At 34.4% G+C, this 21,427-nt stretch overlaps 1 protein-coding gene across 3 annotated transcripts in view; it reads right to left on the bottom strand.

The window, feature by feature from the left end:
- EPC1 (enhancer of polycomb homolog 1) overlaps window positions 1–21,427 on the bottom strand; it is a 91,427-nt gene that overhangs the window by 2,275 nt on the left and 67,725 nt on the right. For 2 of the 3 annotated variants that reach the window (XM_047064861.1, XM_047064859.1), the window contains exons 3-14: window positions 15,386–15,531; window positions 14,796–15,002; window positions 14,271–14,419; window positions 13,216–13,375; window positions 11,793–11,969; window positions 11,622–11,711; window positions 11,390–11,538; window positions 9,195–9,547; window positions 1,730–1,848; window positions 1,563–1,649; window positions 551–692; window positions 86–449 (exon numbers count right to left, since the gene is read on the bottom strand). In XM_047064861.1, the coding sequence (XP_046920817.1) occupies window positions 86–449; window positions 551–692; window positions 1,563–1,649; window positions 1,730–1,848; window positions 9,195–9,547; window positions 11,390–11,538; window positions 11,622–11,711; window positions 11,793–11,969; window positions 13,216–13,375; window positions 14,271–14,419; window positions 14,796–15,002; window positions 15,386–15,531 (2,143 nt within the window). The remainder of the gene's footprint in view (window positions 1–85; window positions 450–550; window positions 693–1,562; window positions 1,650–1,729; window positions 1,849–9,194; window positions 9,548–11,389; window positions 11,539–11,621; window positions 11,712–11,792; window positions 11,970–13,215; window positions 13,376–14,270; window positions 14,420–14,795; window positions 15,003–15,385; window positions 15,532–21,427) is intronic. The other variant, XM_047064860.1, reaches the window with a different exon arrangement.

Here is a 21,427-nt window from a genome sequence, read left to right on the forward strand (position 1 = left end):
ACACCAATAAGTAGAGAGCACTGCTAGAGGATTTAAGTTAGGGCTCATATTTTTCAAACATTTTAGGCTTAAAATAACTACTGACCTTGGAACTGAATCTACAGAAGATGAAGATGGAACCTTGGAAACTTGACAGTTTGCTGCGGCAGCCAGCTTTAAGGCAGACGATGGAACAGCACTTAAAGTCCTAGGTATATGTCGTGCATTTATGGGGGCAATAGAGTTTACAGTGGCAACTGATGAAGGTACAGTTAATCGAATGTTGTTCCCAATCAGAACCTGAGTTGTTGCAGAATTGGCAGCGGTTACTTGATGACTCAGTGCACTGTGGGAACTTGAAGTCTGTGTCATGTTTGAAGGCTGTAACAAAGTTGAACCTGCCGTTGATGGACTCGTATGTACAAGTGCTGTTGGTGTAGTACTACTGAGGTGTAAGCCCTTGTATACTCCTAGAGAAAAAGAAAGAAGCATCTAAACAATGTACGACTTTGCTGTTTATTAGAGATATAGGTTACAAATATCAGAACAATTTAAATGTCTTTATCCTTACCTGAGGCTGGAAGGACGCCATTCACCCCAATTCCAAGCACCACATCATCCTTCATCTTGAATCCCATCAGTTGTTCTGATGTCACCAAAGCAGAAGCAGCAAATTGAGCACTAGCAGAATCCAAAGTCTTGGAAACAAAACCCTAAAAAGAAAATACAAAACAAATCTAATCAGCATCACTTAGTCTCAAATCAACATTAAAGTTACACAGGTATACCAAAATCAGTTTGAATATAAACCAAAGTGGCAAACCACTGAAATATCTTCATCTCTTTTGATAGTCATAAATTTGAAGAGTGTTCAAACAATATAAGAACGCAGGGATTATGAATTTTGATCTTCACATGTGACAGTATGTAATATGGACAAATCAACCACAAAAATAAACCTTCTAGAATGTGGAAACAGTAAACCTCCAACACAAAGTGTCAGACAAGAAATATGCTAGTAAAACATTTCAGTGATTTGCAAATACATATAATGAAAAATGAGTATGTAAGCTTCTTTTACCTAACTTACACACACACACACACACACACACACACACACACACACACCCACACACACCCACCCACCCACCCCAAAGGTATCTTTGGGACAGGAGGATAACTATCCTTTTAGAACAGAAGTAACAAAACATCACATCATAACTTGGCCTAGAAATTAAGAGGCCCTTTGAATTTTTTTAAATGAATTGTCCTCCAAGATGCTTAGATTCAATTCAAATTTCAGCCTTCAAGCTTTAAATGTGTTTCAATGGCAAACATTTATCATCCTTGAGGTTTAAAAGTGATTTCATTTAATAGTAAAAGAGGTTTAGTATGTAATTTAAGATAAATTTTAATAATAATTAAAATAACTAAGAAAATGAGCTGGGTGAGATCATATACTAACAAGGAAAATTCACAGACTATAGGACAGACTTGGAAGACAGTGTCTTGATCGCATTTAACTATGTTTTTTAGCTTTACTTTTTAAAATAGGGAGCAGAGGCAACAGCTTCCATACTCACCTGTAATGTTCTTTCTAAACCCTGTATAGAATGGCTATGATGTAGATTCAGGCGAAAGCCACTTTTCTGCTGGTTAGATGCAAGGTTCTATGACAACAGTTGGTAATTAGAGATGAACTCTGGTGGGAAACAATGAGGGATAATCATAAGACAGACAAATCCCTCACCTGTGAAGTGGTGGTGGAGGAATTACTATTTGCTTGCTGTTGCTGAATTTGTGCAAGCTGCTGTTTCTGCATTAGTGCCAGTTGCTGTTGATGTTGCTGGTATTGTTCGGCTGTAAATGCTGAACATAAAACGAGGAAATACTTTATAAAAACACACAGATACCACACATATCTTACAATACTAAAACAAATTTCAGCATTAAGAAAATTTTTGTGTAAAATTAAAGCATTTGACAAAGGCTGATGATCCTGCTAAAGATCACTTCCATATGAAAAATTCAGCATTTTTACAACCACATTTATCAGGAGTGGCTGGAGTTTAAAGAAAAACAAAATTATAAACTTCCTGAGTTATAACAACATAGGAAAGAGAAATGCTCACTTCTCAAGTTTCAGAACCATTATTTTTATAAGCTGTGACACTTGTGCTAGACAGTGTAAAAAGGTAATCCAGCTTTTTAAATCTACATATTTAGAATTCAACTTGGCATGGAGCTTGAGAAGAAATCTGGTAATTACCATTTGGTTTCTAGTTTACTCATATCACTGTCCCAATGCATTCAGATGATCCCTAATAGTTCTGTGTATAAATACTAATTGTTCTACATATTTTCTAATTTTAGCCATTACAAACATTCCCTCTATATGGAATATAAGGTTGTTGGTTTATTACCTTTTTTTATTTTATTTTTTAAAGAACTCATCCTTTAGCAGGAAGACAAGAGGCTCCAAATGTTAAGGTTAATTAATTTTCCCCACCCAATTAACCCACCTGGAAAAAATCCAGTCAATAAGAACGGAGTTGTTTATGTTGATTTACTGTACAGAATGATGTCTGAGGAAAGACACTGTGTTATGCTACTTATGTTTGTCTATGGAGAGCTCAGTTCTAAAAAAAACAAACAAAAAAATGTTCATTTATTACCCCCCAAAAAAGTGTGTGCAGTTTTTAAAAAGGAAACCTTTTTCTTTTTCTTATTTTTTGCCAATTAAAAAAAGGAAAAAAAAAGGGTACATACAATCACAACATCTGACTTTAAAGGCTTCTTTAAGAAGCCTGTGGTGTTTGGGTAAGAAATTATTTCAAAACACAAAAAAGGTTATCATGCATCCCTGAATACCAGGGAATCTATAAATCATGCAATGCAAATTTCCTCAATCTAAAGTTTAATGTTTTCAAAACACTGTCCACCAAATTTCCTGTTGTCTTTAATTGCATTTTAATAATTTAGTTGAAGACAGTTTCACTTTATCAAGTTTTATAATTTTCACTCGTAACTCATAAAGAAACTTTATCTTCCAGGATACAGCCTTTCTGCCTACTACCACTACAAAATGTTCAGGTAGAAATTCTACCATATTTTCAATGGATCAGGAAATTATGAAATAATATTTAGGAAAACCTCAGAAGTTATTAGTGTCTACATAGGCTTTATTTACACTTGAATTGAACTAAGTGCTTAGGCTACAAGAGCAAAAACATAATTTCTTGTAAAAACTTTCGTTGATATCTGTCCCTTGGTAAGTTTCTTTTCCTACTATGTTGTATTTCTCAGATCTGAATACTACAGGGAAGACTTTTACCGGTAATAGGATAACCTGTAAATACGGACATAAAGTAACTTTGTGTCAAAATGTTCATTTCCATACAAGAGAAATGTGTTGAATCAAAACTTGAAGAAAACTTATAAAAATTAATGCTGCCCTGAAAGATGGTTTATAATTACTGTAACATTTATCTTTAGGTTTAAAAAAATCCGTAAAAAGCAACTTAATTTATTAGTTTTGCTAGTATGTTTTTGAGATTTATGTTTTAACTTCCTAAATTTGATTGAGTTGCCTAAGTCTTGAATTCCCTAGTAGGGGATGCTCAATAAATATTTTAAGAAAGGATCATTTCTGCTAGGTCAGGTCATTACATATCTAGAAAAACAGTAATTTAGCATTCACTGGAGACCTGTATATAAAAAACTCCATTTATATGAATGAATATATTCTTTTGCAGAACTCTGCTTGTATTTGTGTACACTTTAATAAAAAATTTAGCAATAATAAATTGGAAAATTCATTTGAATAAAGGTTCCAAATATTTTTGTGGTAATGTAAGTTAACATTTTAATCCTGGTCTCTGAATTTCACTTTTAAACAACTGTTAACTTCTTCCTAATACAGATTTAGGAATAAAAATGCACCTAACACTCATCATGACTTTAGATCAGTATTGTCAATCTATTGCTTAGATATTATTACACCTCTGGAATAGTTACAAAATTTTCCTCAGACATTTTAAATAAATGATCTAAAAGACATGCATATGTTGAGCAACATATAAGCTGTAAGTGAAGGTAATAAAAACCATAGGTGTAGGGGCCAAGAAACCTTGATTTTTTTTTTTTTTTTTCCAGCTCTTGGCTCTATCTTAACTATCTGAGTATACCTAGGCAAGTAACCGAACTTTTAGGGCTCAGTATGTTCATCCAAAATATTAAGTTAGGTGATCACTAAAGCCTTTTTCAGCCATGCGATGTAAGGATTTTATATTTCTTCTGAGAAATAAATTTCTAATCCTTCTAAAGGCTATATGAATAAGTAGGAAAAGCCTGGACAAAGGTAAGGTAGTAAATTTGGGCAAATACAAAATAAATTGGGTTTTATATTGTTATTTATACAGAAAACTGAGAAGACTTCAGATGGCATTCTAATTCAAAGTTTAACCAAATGCTAAGTGTAAATAAATAAAAATGACCACAATCCCTATCAAGGTAGAAGGTGTTAAGGTTGTATGTCTACCTCCAGACAGGGCGTGGTAGTCAAGTTTGCAATTTACTTAAGGATGGACAAGATGGTTTCATGAACAGATGACCAAACCTAGAATCAGAAGCGTTTCACAGAACTCCAAATTTTTAGATTAGGAGGCATCCTTGGTGATTTCCTCCTACCACTTCACACTAAAGATGAAGAAACTTTCATCTGAGGTCACAAAGATAGTTAACAGTGGAAGGGGGAAAATCAATCCCAAACCAACGAGATTTTAAATATGAAAAGAAATAGATAAAAGTTTTAGATTTAATACTATCTACAAGAAATAATCAAACTTTTTATATACCCAACAGTGTGACTCAAGTGCTTTAAAAAAACAAACAGCCTCATATATAGAACACCTGACAGGAGTCTAGGTATGGGAGAGGAGTCACGCGAGGGACATGACTAAAAGCTGAGAAGAGGGAAGAAGCATGGTAAGACTTCAAATATTTGAAGGATACTATGATGTTGGAAAGCAAGAAAACTTATTCAGCATGCTTCTAAGGGTAAAAGAGCAATCCGTAGATTTAAATTTAAGGAGGCAGCTTTTGTTCAATATATGGACGAACTTTCTAAACAAGATTCCGAACTCTAGAATAACCTGAAAACTGCTGAATGTGCCCTCCCTAGAGGTGTTTAGGCAAAGGTCTACAACGACCACTGTTGTTTTGGTAGCTGCTAATAATTCTCTGGGGTAGGAATTTAGATGAAATAATCTAAAATGTTACCAGTCTACTTGGACAAAGAAACTATTATGTGGTAACCCAGCACCTGGAATAGCCTATAGCTCAAGCTGTTGCTCTTTAAGTCACATTCCTGCAGCTGGAGCAGATCAACTGAAATGATCCGAAGTGGGAGTAGTGAGTATGACAGGTACTTAGAAAAAAGTTAATAATTTGAAAATTCAGTTTGAGAAGATAGATTTAAGATTACCAAAATGTATGTCGTTTTGTTTGTGAAAACAAAGACAAAAAAACAAAAAACAAAAAAACCCACCAACAACAAACCCAAACACCTATTTTAAAAGAGAATCCTCAATTAGAAATTTCTTTTAGCAGTAGTCAGAAAATTATTTCAGTACAGGAAAAGGTAACTTTAAATAAATAAATATAAAATGAAATGACTTTAGAAAGTATTAAAGTATGATCCCCTAAGTCAGCAAGCTTGAACGAAAGTTTTGCGGTTCCTAAGCATTTGTCAGCCACCCAGAAATCCAACCTGAAAAAAAAAAACATGGTATATTGCCATAGATGGCCAAACATGACTGAACCTGAATTCATTGGGCCACAAATTACTTGAACATGAGATTATCTGTGGCCCAAGCTTCCCTTATTGTGAATATTCTTGTACTTCAGCATAGAGAGAACTATTAATTTTACTATGGGTGCTACTCCAGACCCTGCTGAGGATGTAATTCTGAACTGTGAAACACACTTGGATAAGGATTAAGGTCCTACAATTTTATAAAATCTAACCATAAAAATATTTAAGGTTCAAACTAGAGTTCCTTTTAAAACTTTATGTTACAATTTTTATGAAGTAAATTGCACTAATTTAAGTAAGCTACAGATCCTGAGACTTAGAACATCATTCCAGCTACATATATCCTATTAACTTATGAAAATAAGCCTAATCTGTAGAATGCTGATGAAATTTCAGTGGGAACTAGGAATTCAAATCCTGAACATAGAATGGTGGTTTACAAACCACTTTTCTACTTACAGTCTTTCAAAATTATATAGTCCTTTCTAATTATGAAAAAAAGGTGTTAGTTCTGATATCTCGTATCCCCGAAACTCAAACGCATGCAAATGAATACTTAGTCACTGAACAAACATTAAATTTTCAAAGGTACTTTTACAGATTAAAAAAAAAAAAAATACTGTACTTGGAAACTGTCCAAATCACATATTAACTGAAGATTAAGATACACAATTTAGCCATACATACTAAGATCTAGTCCTAGAAATTCTAAATAGGCATATAGTTAAGTCTTCCCAAGTTCCTCAGCACTGTGTCATTCTGCTGTGTGTTATCCAGTGGACCAAGCACTCTGGTACCTGACTAACCAGACTACCTAATGCCAGACTAACCAGGTTACCCATCTGGCCACACAACTATGCAAAATGGCCAAGACTGGGAAGCAAGCAAAAAAATTCTGAGCACCAGAAACTATAAAAGTTGGTGTGTTAAATAAAGCTCATACCTTTTACTAAAAATAATGGACTCTTGATATCCTCATTTAGAATTTCCTATTTGAAAATGAGAAGAAATAGGCTCTTGTAGGTGATTATTTAGGAAAAGGACAATCAATTCAGAGGGTATATCACTATGCCACAACATATGAATAAATATTGGTATTTAAAACAATGACAGAAAAAAATGGCTAAATCAAAATACTTGGCTTAAGCAGTAGGCAAGTAAGTATATATCAATTGACTCCTATCTTATCTAATAGTTAAGTTCCAAAGTCAGTATGGTAAAAATTAAGCCTTGAAAATTCCTTTAGAGTGTGCCATGATGGATGTTATCTCTTTCAATAAGCTCAGCAGTTTTTCCTCTTGCATCAGATGAAATCAATTTTTGTGGTTGAGTACCAGATGAAATAGTTTGGCTTGTATCTGGGGGCCATGCTATATGAAAAAATTTATCTTTAAAATTATAATTACACTGATGGAGGTGAGATGCTTCACCTATGAATGAAGGTGGCACCTCAGGAGGCACTGACACTCTGTGAGAAACAACAGATTCACTTCTGCCATTGCCAGAGTGGCCAATTCTGGAGACTATATTCTTTCAGTAGAATTGTATTCATAATCCTATATACTTTTTGAACTGTTAAAATTTTATTTTTTCTCCAGGGGCCTATAGTTGAATTTTTTAAGTTAAATGTACTTATGATATGATTCTACTATAATATACTTTATAAAGCATAAAGAGAAGAGCTTTAGGTTTCTTGAGTATTCACAAATAGCAAAAAATAAAGCATTTCCCTATAGCAATCTGTAGGCAACTATTCTCTAAGTATACAAAAGATCTAGTAAAAATTAAGGGAAAACTGAAAACAATTAAGTGCAATGACAAAAAACTGATAAACCCATTTTCTAAAAGTTGTATATATGGGCAAGGAAATGATTAAAAAGAAAATCACAGTTACTAAAAATTTTTTTTCAGCTAAACTTTTGGTAATACTACTACTGTTCAAAGTTCACCTTTTAATATTCTTTGGCAAACACAAATCAGGTAAGTTTCATAATATCAATGCTTACTTACGTAGTATAGCAAAACAATTTACATAAAAGATCATTAAAAGATCCTTAGGATAGTTATAAAATTCAACTCCTCTATTCTTTTTTATTAAAGATTTTATTTTTCTAAGTAATCTCTACACCCAATGTGGGGCTCAAACAACCCAGAGATCAAGAGTCTCATGCTCTACCGACTGAGCTCACCAGGCACTCCCTCAACTTCTCTATTTAAGGACTGAGAAGATGGGGATTGACACAACATGCCAATTTTCTACAAGAAGTCTCAAGGAATTTATAGAGCCTAAAAATCTATCAGGGAAAACATATTACATGTTTACACCCCACACTATATGTTTCCTTCATATTGAAAAGTTATTTTGATTTTTAAGACTGTAATAGCAGAGAAGATTAACTTTCCATGATATATATACACTCTGAAATTAATGGAACTATACTACTCTGTTAGGCCTCAGAATAATTTAGATGATCTAGCTGATTTCTGAAATGTGATTATTTTTCTTATGAACTAATAAGGATTTCCATTTCACAGAAGTACTTGTTTTCTAGACACAAAGTAAATTGGTTTATAGAACCTTTTCTGGAGATCTTTAACAATAAGCAGCACGTTCTCGTATTTGTTAGAAGGTTTGGCTGTACCTTACCAGATAATTGGGGCGATGCAATAAATATCTTTACAGTCCCTTCAAAATGTGTATTTAAATTATCTTTACAAAAATCTGTGGTAACATAATTTTAACAGTGAATTTCTATAATCTACATGCTTCGTATAACACAGATTTATGCTTTAAAATAGAAAGCTAAAATCTTAGGCATATTTTAAGACAGCATTTATTTTAGACACATTTCACAATATAGCCATAATGCTAAAGCAGATATTATCTAGAGATGTTTCCCAAATTACAATCCTATAAAATTAAAATAATCCTTTAAATATTTAAATACTGTTTTCTGAAAAATTATTTTCCCTCTTATAAATTGTTCTGCATTACTATCATTAGGTAAGGCTTTTGCATATCTACTGACTTGCTGGTCTACTTTTACAGTTTAAAAAAAAGACTAGAGAAGTGTCCAAGTATAAAATAGTAACAATTAACAGCCCATTTTCTTTTCTTATTATTTGAAAATATAATTGCTGAATCAGGAATTGTGGTTCACAGAGTGTACCCAGGAAACAAATGTCATATATTAAATAGTAATAATTCACCTTTGTAATGTGGGTTTATTTAAATGAGAACACATGTACAAACAGAATTCAAATGAATACTTTACCAAGTCCTTTTTTTCTCTCATTATTTTGAGGGAAAAGGACTTTTAAACTTAAATAGACCACATACTCAAAAAATTAATGAACCTGACATTTCTATAGAAATGTACATCATAACAAAAACACATACCAAAATGTGCTGAACCACTGCTACTTTTACTTTGCGTGGAGGTACTGCATGTCTGGGTCCCAGGTTGTGCTGTTCCTGTTCGATTTATACTCCTATATAATTTTCTACAGGAGAGTTCATCATTGTCACTGTCATGTAGGGATGGTGTCCGAGGCCTAAAATGCCGCCATCTACATGATTTGATATTGACTAGTATCTGACTGAGGTCTTTAGAGAAAGATTTGTCCGAGGTATTTGTTTCTGAGGTATTGGCAAACTGATTGACTGGAGAATGTTGTGGAGAGGAAAGCATTTCCAAATCCAGATGGCGAAACATACTGTCATAGTCTGAGTGAGCTCTGTCCAGTAAGACCCTATTAAAAATAAGGCAGGGAACATATATGTAAAATAGCTATTCAAAAATTATATTAAAAAGACCCACTCAATTCCCCCAAAGCCATCTCAGACTAAATGTTTAAAAGCTATGAATTTGATTATTTCAGTATTTGGCTCCTATAGGCTAAACTCCCAATTTCTTTTCTTTTTTTAAAAAATTCTCAACTTCTGATAAAAGTTCTTTTACTTTATAATTATCTGATTAAAGAGAGTACTCCACCTTAAAGAATAACGTATACTATTCATTTTACATCAGTAAGAGTCAATAGTTCTAGGAGTTGGTCTACTAGTATAAGTTACTGATAAAACATGAGAATATTTTTCTTTTCAAATTGCTTTTCAACCAAAGGTTTTTATTTCCATTACAAAGCACCAAAATACGTTATAAAATACCTGTTCTCTATTAAGCAAACACTTCATTTTTTTTTGACAGGGGTAGGGGAGAGGTAGAAGTATAATAAAAAGTATGCGATCTTTCGGATATTTTACATCATTAAGATTTCTTTATTTAAAAATTATTTGTCTTTATGTTTTTGAGAGAGAGAGAGCATGCGCGCAAGCAGGGGGGAAGGGCAGAGGGAATAAGGGAGGAGGAGAGAGAGAGCGAGTGAGAGAGGGAGAGAGGGGAAGAAAATCTTAAGTAGGCTCCACACTCAGTGCAGAGCCTGTGGGGCTCAATCCCACGACCTTGGGATCATGATCTGAGCCAAAGTAGAGTTAGAAGCTCAACAAACTGAGCCACCTAGGCACCCCTCATTAAAATTTCTTATAGACAAAGTATTTGATACCCACTACTCTAGAGGATATACTTTTATGTTATTTATATAAACTTTATAAAAATGATTCTATCTTAAAATGCTACCACTGATAAATGCTAGTACAGAACAAAATACAGCCAACATAGAGAATTTTGACTACTATTGATGTCAACACAATAATGGGAGGAAAAGCACTAAATAAAATATATTTCAGTGCTCAGACAACTCTAAACTTATGTTTTTAGTGATTAAAAACTGAAATTAAGATTCAAAAATGAAACACATATATAAGCAATAATTCACTATAAATTACATCATTAGATTTTTTCCCAAAAGCACCTTAATATTATGTTCTGCCTTATATATTTTTTTTCACCAACATAGGAATAATTTTCTTTTTCTGCACTTTTATGTGCTCTGTAATTCCTTCTTGCCTCCTGCACAAATACACAAAGTCTTACATAAAGGCATCTAGAATATACATGGGTTGGTTCCATCACGTTTAAACAAAAGAAGAGCGATTAGATCCAGAAAAACTGGGATGTCAGGGTCAGGTTATGCATTGATCCTGGATCCTTTTCACTAATGAGTTAAACGACTTAGTATACTAGTTATATGACATTTCTTGTTGTTGTTGTTGTTTGATTTTTAATTATTTTATTTTAGAGAGAGAAAGTGTGAGCAGGAGAGAACGGCAGAGGGAGAGAGAGAATTTTAAGCAGGCTCCACTCTCAGCATGGAGCCCTATGTGGGGCTTGATGTCATGACCCTGGGATCATGACCTTAGCCAAAATCAAGGGTCGAATGCTTAACTGGCTGGGCCAGCCAAGTGCCCCAAGTTTTATGACATTCTTAGCCTATTCAATCCTTTCTCCTAATATCTCCCAGAACTTCTGAAATAACTTTTTGCAGTTTCTATAAGGATTTTAGTAAAAATATCAGTTAAGAACAGCAAATGGGAACAAATGAACTACTGAGAGAAGGATTACCTCATTTTCAGCTCTAGATCTGACTCCCTACTGTCTAAAATATCCCTATGCTAGGAGTACAGAAATGCCTTACCTTCCACCGCGCCCAACCCGTCTTCGTGCAAATCCAATACACCTTTGGGGTACGGTGAGGGTAGTTAAGCAGTATCTATATCGTACGTCCCCTAATCCTCCATCTTTAGGACTAGTCCAAGGCCAGTTGCCAGTTTGGTCTAAGTGAGGCTTAAAAAAAAAAATCTAAATTATTTCATTTTGTCAATTAAAGGTGAACAGTTTATTATTGAAAAAGAGAACCTGAAACTTACAGCATAGTACTGACAGCCTGCTTTCCTACGGAAAGCAAAAGGACCATCAGGATCATTTTCTTCTTCAGCTTCTGAAGAGCCAGACAAAACCTTTAAATAAAATGAAGTGAGTCAAAACACGTGACTTCTTACATCCCTCCTCTATATTCATAGAGAGTTTCTCATATTTACCTGGGAGAGAGGTTCTTCATCTGAGCTGGGAAAGTCATACTGATTTAAATCTTTAGCATTAAAGACTGGCAGTGCGGCAGGACTCGTCTGTTGAGGAGTAGCAGCAGCAGACGATGGTAAGACTTTGGGCTTCTTCTCATATTTACGTTTAGGTCGGATAAGATCAGCTTTATCTTGCTGCAATAAAGTCATATATTAATCAAACTCTAGAAACCATGTTCATCAAACGTACAGTTTGGGTAAGTTTTAAAAAGAAATTTATAGCTATAATGAAGTCATTCATACTCAGAAGAGATAGAAGACTTTGTTTTGTCATCTTTTACTGTAAAATCTTAGAGGTTGGTTTCTGTGACACATGGGTATGTTCCTACAACCTAAACACAACCTCATAAAATATTTTGTTTCAGTTAAAACAGAACAGAAATTCTTGAGCTTCTGAAATCCTGCAGTTAGTATTTACCATTGGCTCCTGTACCTTTTTCTTAATTTTCTATGAAAAATCCAGAAGAGAATTAAAAAAGGGGGATCTAGTCTTTATTTTAAAGAATTAACAAATCAATTTTGGGAAAATAATAATGAAAATAATTTTACAGATACACAAAGCAAACCTCAGATAACTATTACCATACTGGAACATAAAGTTATAATGTGGAGGTGTCACAAAAATAGAGTAGTAAGGATTTGAGAGCTGAACAATAAAGGCTATGTGGAGTGGCGAATTTGAGCAGTTTTAGATGATAAAGAGATGAAATCATTAAACAGAGGAAACGCAGGATAAAATACAAAAGCAAGAGTGAATGAGCTGATGCACTGAGTGATTTTAGAAATATGTATGGCAGGTAACAGCAAAGGCTAGAAGTATGAAGTATTCAATAGGCAAGAAAGGTTAGAGGCAAAAAATAATCCTTGTTGGAAAGAAAAAGTCATGACAAGTAGCATGGTTATGTACATATGCTAAATATTTATATCAAGTTTCAATTACAGTTTTTTTGGGAAAAGTTAATTGTTAAAAAGTTAATCTATATGGTATCTCTCTTTACAATTCCTACTGCTGCATCGACAGGCTAGCCTTGAATCACAACCTGACTTTGTGGCATATTTCACAGTAAGATTTATATGGGTTTTCTTTCTTCACTCTAATGATAAAATACCATTCCATTATCAGCTATTGTTATCACAAAAATTTTTATCACCTTATTTGCTTTTTCTTTTTTTGCATTTTTTAAAATGTTTATTTTTGAAGGACAGAGAGACAGAGGGTAAGTGGGGGAAAGGCAGAGAGGAGACACAGAATCCAAAGCAGGCTCCAAGTTCTGAGCTGTCAGTACAGAGACTGACACAGGGCTTGAACTCATGAGCTGTGAGATCACGACCTGAGCCGAAGTTGGATGCTTAACTGACTGAGCCACCCAGGTGCCCCTACCTTATTTGCTTTAAACTCCTTCACATCCATTGCTTCCTGATGTTTAAATTGACTGCTATTAGTAATAGGGATGATGGGGATGGCATAGGTAGGTTTCATTGGTTGTCTCTGTGCCATGACCTCAGACATGATCTCTCCATTGTAGTCACCCAAATTATACCTGAAATTATAAAACAAAATTAAAAAAAGCTTAGAAAGTTAAAGTTAGTTCTGTACATAACTATTAATACCTGATACATAATTATAAACACTGACTAGACTTAAGATTACAATTAAACTTTGACTATTTGCTGAATGCTTATTAAAATTAAAGATTACATAATTCCTTTTGTTTCTTCTGTTTAGTTTTTGGCTTAAAGCTTTATCTTGGCACCATAAGTAGATGACTGTTGGAAAAAAAAAAAGGCTCGAACTATAACTTACCAATTTTGGTGAAAGATTTGGTGGAGATGTTGAAATTAATGCCTAAAATGGTGCTGAGGAACTTTCTGCTAATTTGAATTGCTTTGTGCTTTACTATAAAACTAATTTTCCTGAAACAAATTATAAGAAATTTAATAGTGGTTTTCTTGGGAGATACTGACTGAGAAATAGGGGAGTGAGGCTTAAAGTTTTCATTGTGTACTTTCTTGAATGATTGAATGTTGAGATTATGGGCCTTTTCCCCTCCCTTCTTTACACTTGTCTGTAAAAAAAAAAAACAAAAACCCAGTATGTGTTTAAAAAAAAAAAAAAATTAGTACCATCTAGTGAGTAAATTAAAAGCTGTAGGACTGACAAATGTTCTCTCCCTCCCAGTCTTGCACTCAACTAAGGACAAAAGAATAAGCTTATACTTGGCATATTTTAATTTTACTGAACCCAGTCACTTTTAAAGAAAATAGAGGAACACATGTAAAATTAAACAAAGTATACCATATCACACATTTATATAGTCTCTACTTATTAATAGAAGGTATTTCTGGGGTTAACTGCTTAGGTATCATACTTCAATATATAAAATGCTAATGGTACCATACTTCCTATTGAAGTATTCCTATTAAAGTATACTTTACCTCTTTTCCATAATTTCCAGTGTTAAGTGCAATAGCTCCCTTTTACTCTTTTCTCTTCTTTTTATCATCTCTAGGATAGTAACAGCCCGACTCAGATCTCGACGCAGCTTAAGCATTTTTTCATAAGAGGCTTCGTCATTTTTGCGATTCTGCAAATACGGAGTTGCTTTTTGAATGTCAATAACATTTCTAACTAGTGGCATTCTGAACACCACTACTAACATATAAGAATAGATGTATTTGATAGGTTAGTTAGAATTTTAAAGATACTGAAAGGGAATATGGATCACCAGGATCAATTATATATAGGATTTTTAAATAGTTTAACATTAAAATATATCAATAGCTATGTAATGAATCCTAAGGTTGATTCACTTTAAATTAATACTTTTCATTATTTTGTATAGAAAGTCTATTTAAACACAAATAAAAATACCACCTTCAGATACTGAGATATTTGTAAGTATAAATAATTTTTCTTATATCAAAAAAAAATTACGAAAGAAGTTTTCCAAATTCACTTACTTTTCGAGTCTGCATTTTTTCAGTACGTCTTCTAAAAGCCACATAAGGATCATTTGTGCTGGAACCATCTCGCTTCTCTTGTTTTACTGATGGGATAAGAGATGGCCCCCGACAGTTTTTTCTCTTTTTAATCCAGTATTCATAAACTTCTCTAATTAATTCATCATCTTCTTTTAGCAGTAGCTTGGCTTCCTGCAGACTGACTGGCTAAATGTAAAATCATTATGTCATTTTCATAGAATACATACATAAGGTTCAAAAGTATTTCCAACTTTAATGACAATCAAAACAGCAATAATTAATAACAGCAAATGTGGAGTGCCTTATACATGTCAGCCACTGATGCTTTACTTTAATTTTCACAACAATCTTATCATGTTTATCATCTCTATTTTACAGAGGGGGAAAATGAGGCATGGAGAAATTTAAACATATCACTCAAGATTATGCACGTTAGTACTGGGCAGATATGGGATATGAATTCATGCTTGTTAACTCCAGAGTCTGCTCACTTATCCTAACCTCAACATTATCCTATTTCCATATAGGTATGGAAACACACACTTATTATATATACAATGAAGTTGTACCTGCTGACCACTGCCTTTTTCTAGACGGTCAATCATCTCCTCAAACTGCAATGGGCAGATGTCCATTTTCTTTTTCAGTTTATTCACAAATACTTCATCTTCAGAATCCAAATCATAATCAGGCTGTTCAGCATCCAAACTAAAAGCTGACAGAAGAAACCATAAGCAATCATTTACTATGTGAATCCACTGACAAAAACCTCTCACAGATGTCTGGATAAAAACAAGAGCTAGATTTTCTAACAAAATAAGAAATGTATGTTTCCCACATTTAAAGTTTAAGAAAGGAGACTATCCTTACTGTTAATAGAGACATGAGTCATAAAAGACAATGGATGTGAACCCTTCCTCCCACCTCAAAAGCAAATAAACTAGAAGCCATTAAGAACAGAAAGAGATTATCAAATGTATTGTACTATATGAAAATCTTATAGCTTAAAAATGATGTAATATCGGCAATTTCATATGGTTTGACATAATATAAAAGGACAAGGTCTTTAAATAAGATTGTTTCTAGAATATTTAAGTCCTACCTAATAAATTATTTAACTACTTTACCAAATGCTTAGGGTGTGGTATTTAAAGCTGAAGTGTTAGCAGCCACTGCCAATAACAGTAATAGCTTTCACTCAATGAATGCACATCTGCTAAGGTTTGTTTCCTTATGACAATCACTGTCATGGTGATAGAAATGTGACGTATTTCTATATTTGTTAGGATTAGAAAAAAAAGGCCAAGAACCACTGCTCTATACTATATTATCAAATGTCCTTCAATACTTCCCAATATTAAACTAGGTTGACAATATAAATAAAGTATCAAATAGCTGACAATATAAATAAAATATCAAATAGCTTGATATCAAAATGTCTCACACCTTTCCTTTCCTTAACTTCTCATCATCTCAGAATCCAAATCCTTAGGACTGTTTGAGGTCCTTTTTGACCGAGTCTCTCCAATCTCATCAGTACTTTTTGCCGTAGCAAATATCATGTATTTCTTTTTTTTTTTTTTTAATTTTTTTTTAATTTTTTTTTTTCCAACATTTATTTATTTTTGGGACAGAGAGAGACAGAGCATGAACGGGGGAGGAGCAGAGAGAGAGGGAGACACAGAATCGGAAACAGGCTCCAGGCTCTGAGCCACCAGCCCAGAGCCTGACGCGGGGCTCGAACTCACGGACCGCGAGATCGTGACCTGGCTGAAGTCGGACGCTTAACCGACTGCGCCACCCAGGCGCCCCATGTATTTCTTTTTTAAGTAATCTCTACACCTGATGTGGGGCCTGAACTCACAACTCTGAGATCAAGAACTGTGTGCTCTATTGAGTGAGCCAGCCAGGTGCCTCTCAAATTTTATGTATTTCATACAGCATGCTATTTCATGTCTTTATATTAGCTATTTTCTGCTTGCCCACCTAGCAAATGACTGCAAACGACTAATCTTTTCAAAATCCAACCTGACATCAAGTCCTGTGGAATTCCTTCTTGACTGCCCCCCAACTAGTAAATGGTTCCTTGTCACTTTTTGCTTTTTTAGAAGTTATGAACCCTCTCCCCAGAAAAAAGACTGTGTGAACATATAACATTCTGCATAAACCACCAGCAATTCAAATATCCCTAAAAGCTGTGGTACCAAGCTTAAAAATTCCTGTTCTAGATCAATGCCCTTCTTTTGTACTATTTTCTACACATACTTTATAATCTACTTGATAAGTATTAGAATATGACTGATTTCCTTGAAAGGAGGCATTGTGACTTATTTATCTTTGTACCTCTAGTGCAGAGACAGTAAACATGTTCATCTTGTATGCCAACTGTTTGCTGTACCCTACTGAAAAACATACTGATACTGCCTCTATTCAAGTGGGGAAAAAAACCCTGAAAAAGTATGCAGTCATCCATTAGTGATATCCGTGATAACTACAAGAGGGGGTCCTTTGGCTACCTGAAATCTACATCCTTGCTTCAAGTTTAAAATAGTACCTGGCCTATAGGAATCCAATAAATATTTGTAGAATTGAACATATTACATAGCATTGTTCATTTTCCGTTTTGACCTACATTACACTTCTGTAACATTCCTAATTAAAATATTTAGACTCCTTCATTAAATATGTCTGTATACTGAGGTGCCTGGGTGGCTCAGCTGGTTCACTGTCAGACTCTTGATTTAGGCTCAGGTCATGATCTCATGGTTTTTGAGATTGAGCCTTGCGTTGGGCTCCCTACTGAGCCTGAAGCCTGCTTGGGATTCTCTCACTCCCTCTCTCTCTGCCCCTCCCTTGCTCAGAGTACTCTCTAAAAAATTAAAAAACAACAACAACTCTATATGTTATCATCTCAGCACCCATGTTTCTTATAACCTTTGGCCCTCCAATGACTTTCCATGATCTATTTGTTTGTTATTGCTATGTAAACAGAACTTTTGGAGATTCTGAAGTAGATTAAAATTAAACACTGTTAGATTAAAAATACTTGTTTTCTTGGGTCCCTAACCAAAACAATCCATAGCTGTATTGTTCAATAGGATAGCCACTAGCCAATTTAAATTAATAAGATTAAATTAAAAATCTAGTACCTTAGTCACATTAACCACATTTCAAGTATTAAATAGCTACATGTGGCTAGTGCTATACCTGAAAGCACAGATTATAAAATATTTCCATCATCACTGAAAGTTCTATTAAAAAGTGGTGATCCTGATAATACAAAGAGCCAAACTGATACAGACCAACCAGCAATGTTCTGCTTCTTAAGGGTATTTTTATGTATTTTTAGGGTCTCATTTATATATTACTTTGGCATCCTCCACTATAAAATAATTTTTCAGATCAAATCACACTTACCAAACTTATTCACAAAAATTAAACAAACCCATCTACTATCACCTTATTATTGCCTTACCAAAATATATTTGACATACATTATATCATGAATGACAAGTCTCATCTAACATATGGAGGAAGGCAATCAAGACTGGAAAGGAAGATCCCTATACTAGGAGCGCTCCTGCCTTTTACAGAAGTTAACAAGTATCTGATGGTCAGACTGCTCTTGCCTCTGCAAGAAACTTTCCTTTTATAGTTGGTGCAAACACATGTAAGATCTTAAAATATAAGGAGAACCAAATCTTGTTCAGATATAAAAATATTAATACCCTAGAAAAATGCTAACATGTAAAAATTCACTTTAGGATTTCATTTGACGAAAAAAACCAAAGCCACTGTTTAACGTGTAATTTGGCTTCAGCCAAACCTGTCCCTTCCAAATGATAGCTCAACTGCAGCTGATAAAGATATAATGTATTTATCATGGTCCTAAAAATAGAGGAGTATCTTCAAACTTTCTGGGCCATGTTACTGAGTTTGTTCAAAATAGAAAATAGGGTCTATAGACAAACAGGCAAATGGACTGCATCTTGTAATTAAGTTGTCAATTAAAATGAGACCTAGCTAGCCAGTAATTGCTTAAAAATAGGAGCCATATTGTAGAGGCTGACTCCTTTTAAAATATTTTGATAGGGATAAACCCAGATATGTATATGGTTAAACAAAATACACAGATGGAGGAGAAAATGCAGTAAAGAAATCTAAGCAAGAAGAACATAATAGTACATATAAATTGATTATTTTTAAAGGAAATACAAAGTAGTACAAACCACAGTCTCACGCTTAGAGTCAAGTAATAGAGATGAAATGTATATAAATGTTTATATAACAAAGGGCATATATAGCTCAGACCATAACACTAAACAGCATTTTAAAAATATAAGAAGCAGGGGCGCCTGGGTGGCTCAGTTGGTTTAAGTGTCCAACTCTTAATTTCAGCTCAGGTCATGATATCATGGTTGTGGAATTGAGCCCTGCGTTGGGCTCCACGATGGGTGTACAGCCTGCTTGGGATTCTCTTTCTCCCTCTCTCTCTCTCTGTCTCTGCTCCTCTCCCGTTTGCATGTGCACGCCCATTCTCTTTCTCTCTCTCCAAAGAAATAAACTTAAAAAAAAATAGTAATAAAAAAATAAAACTACAAGAGGCAAATAGTGAAAGGATATTTGGGTCCATCAAATGGCACAAATTGTGGATTAGAAACAGAATGTAATCCCTGATTGAAAAGAAGGCACACCATCCAAGGTTCAGGAGACATTTGTCAGACCAGGAATGGTAAATGGGTTTCAACTCATGCACTAACCCTCAATGATTGGTAATATCAACTTGCAAAGTTCTTGAAATAAATGCTGAGCAGCAGAAAATATTGTTAATAGTGATATTTACTATGGTGTGGTAGTATTTGACATCTTTGCCTTAGACCTATGAAGACAAAGCTATCATTGGCTAGCTAGATCATCAAAGTCTTCAACTTCTTTATATTTCTAAGTAAACAGAGCTTAGAGTCACTTCCAGAATGTACTTGAGGAGAATGAATAGAGAATCCCCGATTTGAAAGATTTAAATCACAGATACAAAATCCTTTTTGATAAAGTTCTGTGGTTGATTTTATGGATTTTATATGTTAGAACATAGTATCAGAAGAATAATGGGGGAAGATGGAGTGTTGCAGGGAGATGGGGAGGTAGGCAAAGGAAGGAGAAAATGCAATCTTTCAGAATCAGGGCATAAAGACAGGATACATCCATGCTGAGGTACTTTAGAAAGTAGGTTCAACAAAAGATGAAAGTAGGTTCATCTATTTTATTTTATTTTTTTTTTTTTTTAATTTTTTTTTTTCAACGTTTATTTAGTTTTGGGACAGAGAGAGACAGAGCATGAACGGGGGAGGGGCAGAGAGAGAGGGAGACACAGAATCGGAAACAGGCTCCAGGCTCTGAGCCATCACCCCAGAGCCTGACGCGGGGCTCGAACTCACGTACCGCGAGATCGTGACCTGGCTGAAGTCGGACGCTTAACCGACTGCGCCACCCAGGCGCCCCAGGTTCATCTATTTTAAAAAAACCTTTTCATATAGAAATTCACACCTATAAAAATTGCAAAATGAAAAGAGTTATAAGGGATACCTGCGTATCCTTTCCCAGATTCACCTGTTAAATTTTATTATCATTTGCATGCATTCTCTATTTTATATCGATGTATACATACATAACTTTATTTTGGGGGACACTGGAGGGTAAATAACATTCACAATTGCTCTTTACTGCTAAACACTTCAGAGTGTATTTCCTTAGATTCTTTTATATAATCACAGTATAGTCATCAACCTCATAAATTTACACTCACACAACAATTTAAATTTCCTGCCTATATTCCAATTTTGCCAGCTGATCCAGCACAGGACCAGTCTAGGATCAAGTATTATTTTTGTTACTGTCTCTTTGGCTTCCTTTAATCTGGAACATTTTCATAGTCTTTGTCTTTTACACACTAATATTTTTGAGAATACACACCTCTCCCCAGAACCTTTCTTCTTATTATTCCCATTGTGATTAGATTATGCACTCTCTGATGGCATACTGCAATACTCAACTGTCTTAGTCCTTCTCAGTGTATCACATCTAGAGGCACACAATGTTCATCTGTTCCTCATAAGTGATGATAATTTTCATCAGTCAAGAAATTACCCAATTATTCCACTGCATAACTACTGTTTGTTTTTTTCCCCCTCTTGTAAGTAATAAGCAATTTGTAGGGAGAGCTTAAGACCATGCAAATATTCTCCTTTTCAAAATTTCCTCTTCTATTGAGAACACACTGATGATTCTTACATGATTCAATCTTGATCATGATTAACTGCAAAATGACTTTGTAACTCTAGCACTCTCTTCACAGTGTACCATTCAGCTTTTGGCTTTATATTACAAAAGCAGGAGACGACTCTTCACCATTTTTTATGATCAGTATGGATTCACGAATTCCTACATTTTTCAATGCTTTATAATTCATGTTATTCTTAATTTTTCCATTGCTTTAATCTTGCTTCTTGGTTTTTCCAGTGGACAGAGCTATAAATATATATACCTAAATATACACATATATACTTACATAAATGTACATTAAGATTGCTCTTTAAAAAGAGGTTTCCTTGGGG

This window comes from Lynx rufus, unplaced genomic scaffold, assembly GCF_022079265.1.
Source record: "Lynx rufus isolate CCGP_SWC_20201006 ecotype Redwood Valley unplaced genomic scaffold, mLynRuf1.p SCAF_7, whole genome shotgun sequence".
NCBI classification, from domain to species: Eukaryota; Metazoa; Chordata; class Mammalia; order Carnivora; family Felidae; genus Lynx; species Lynx rufus.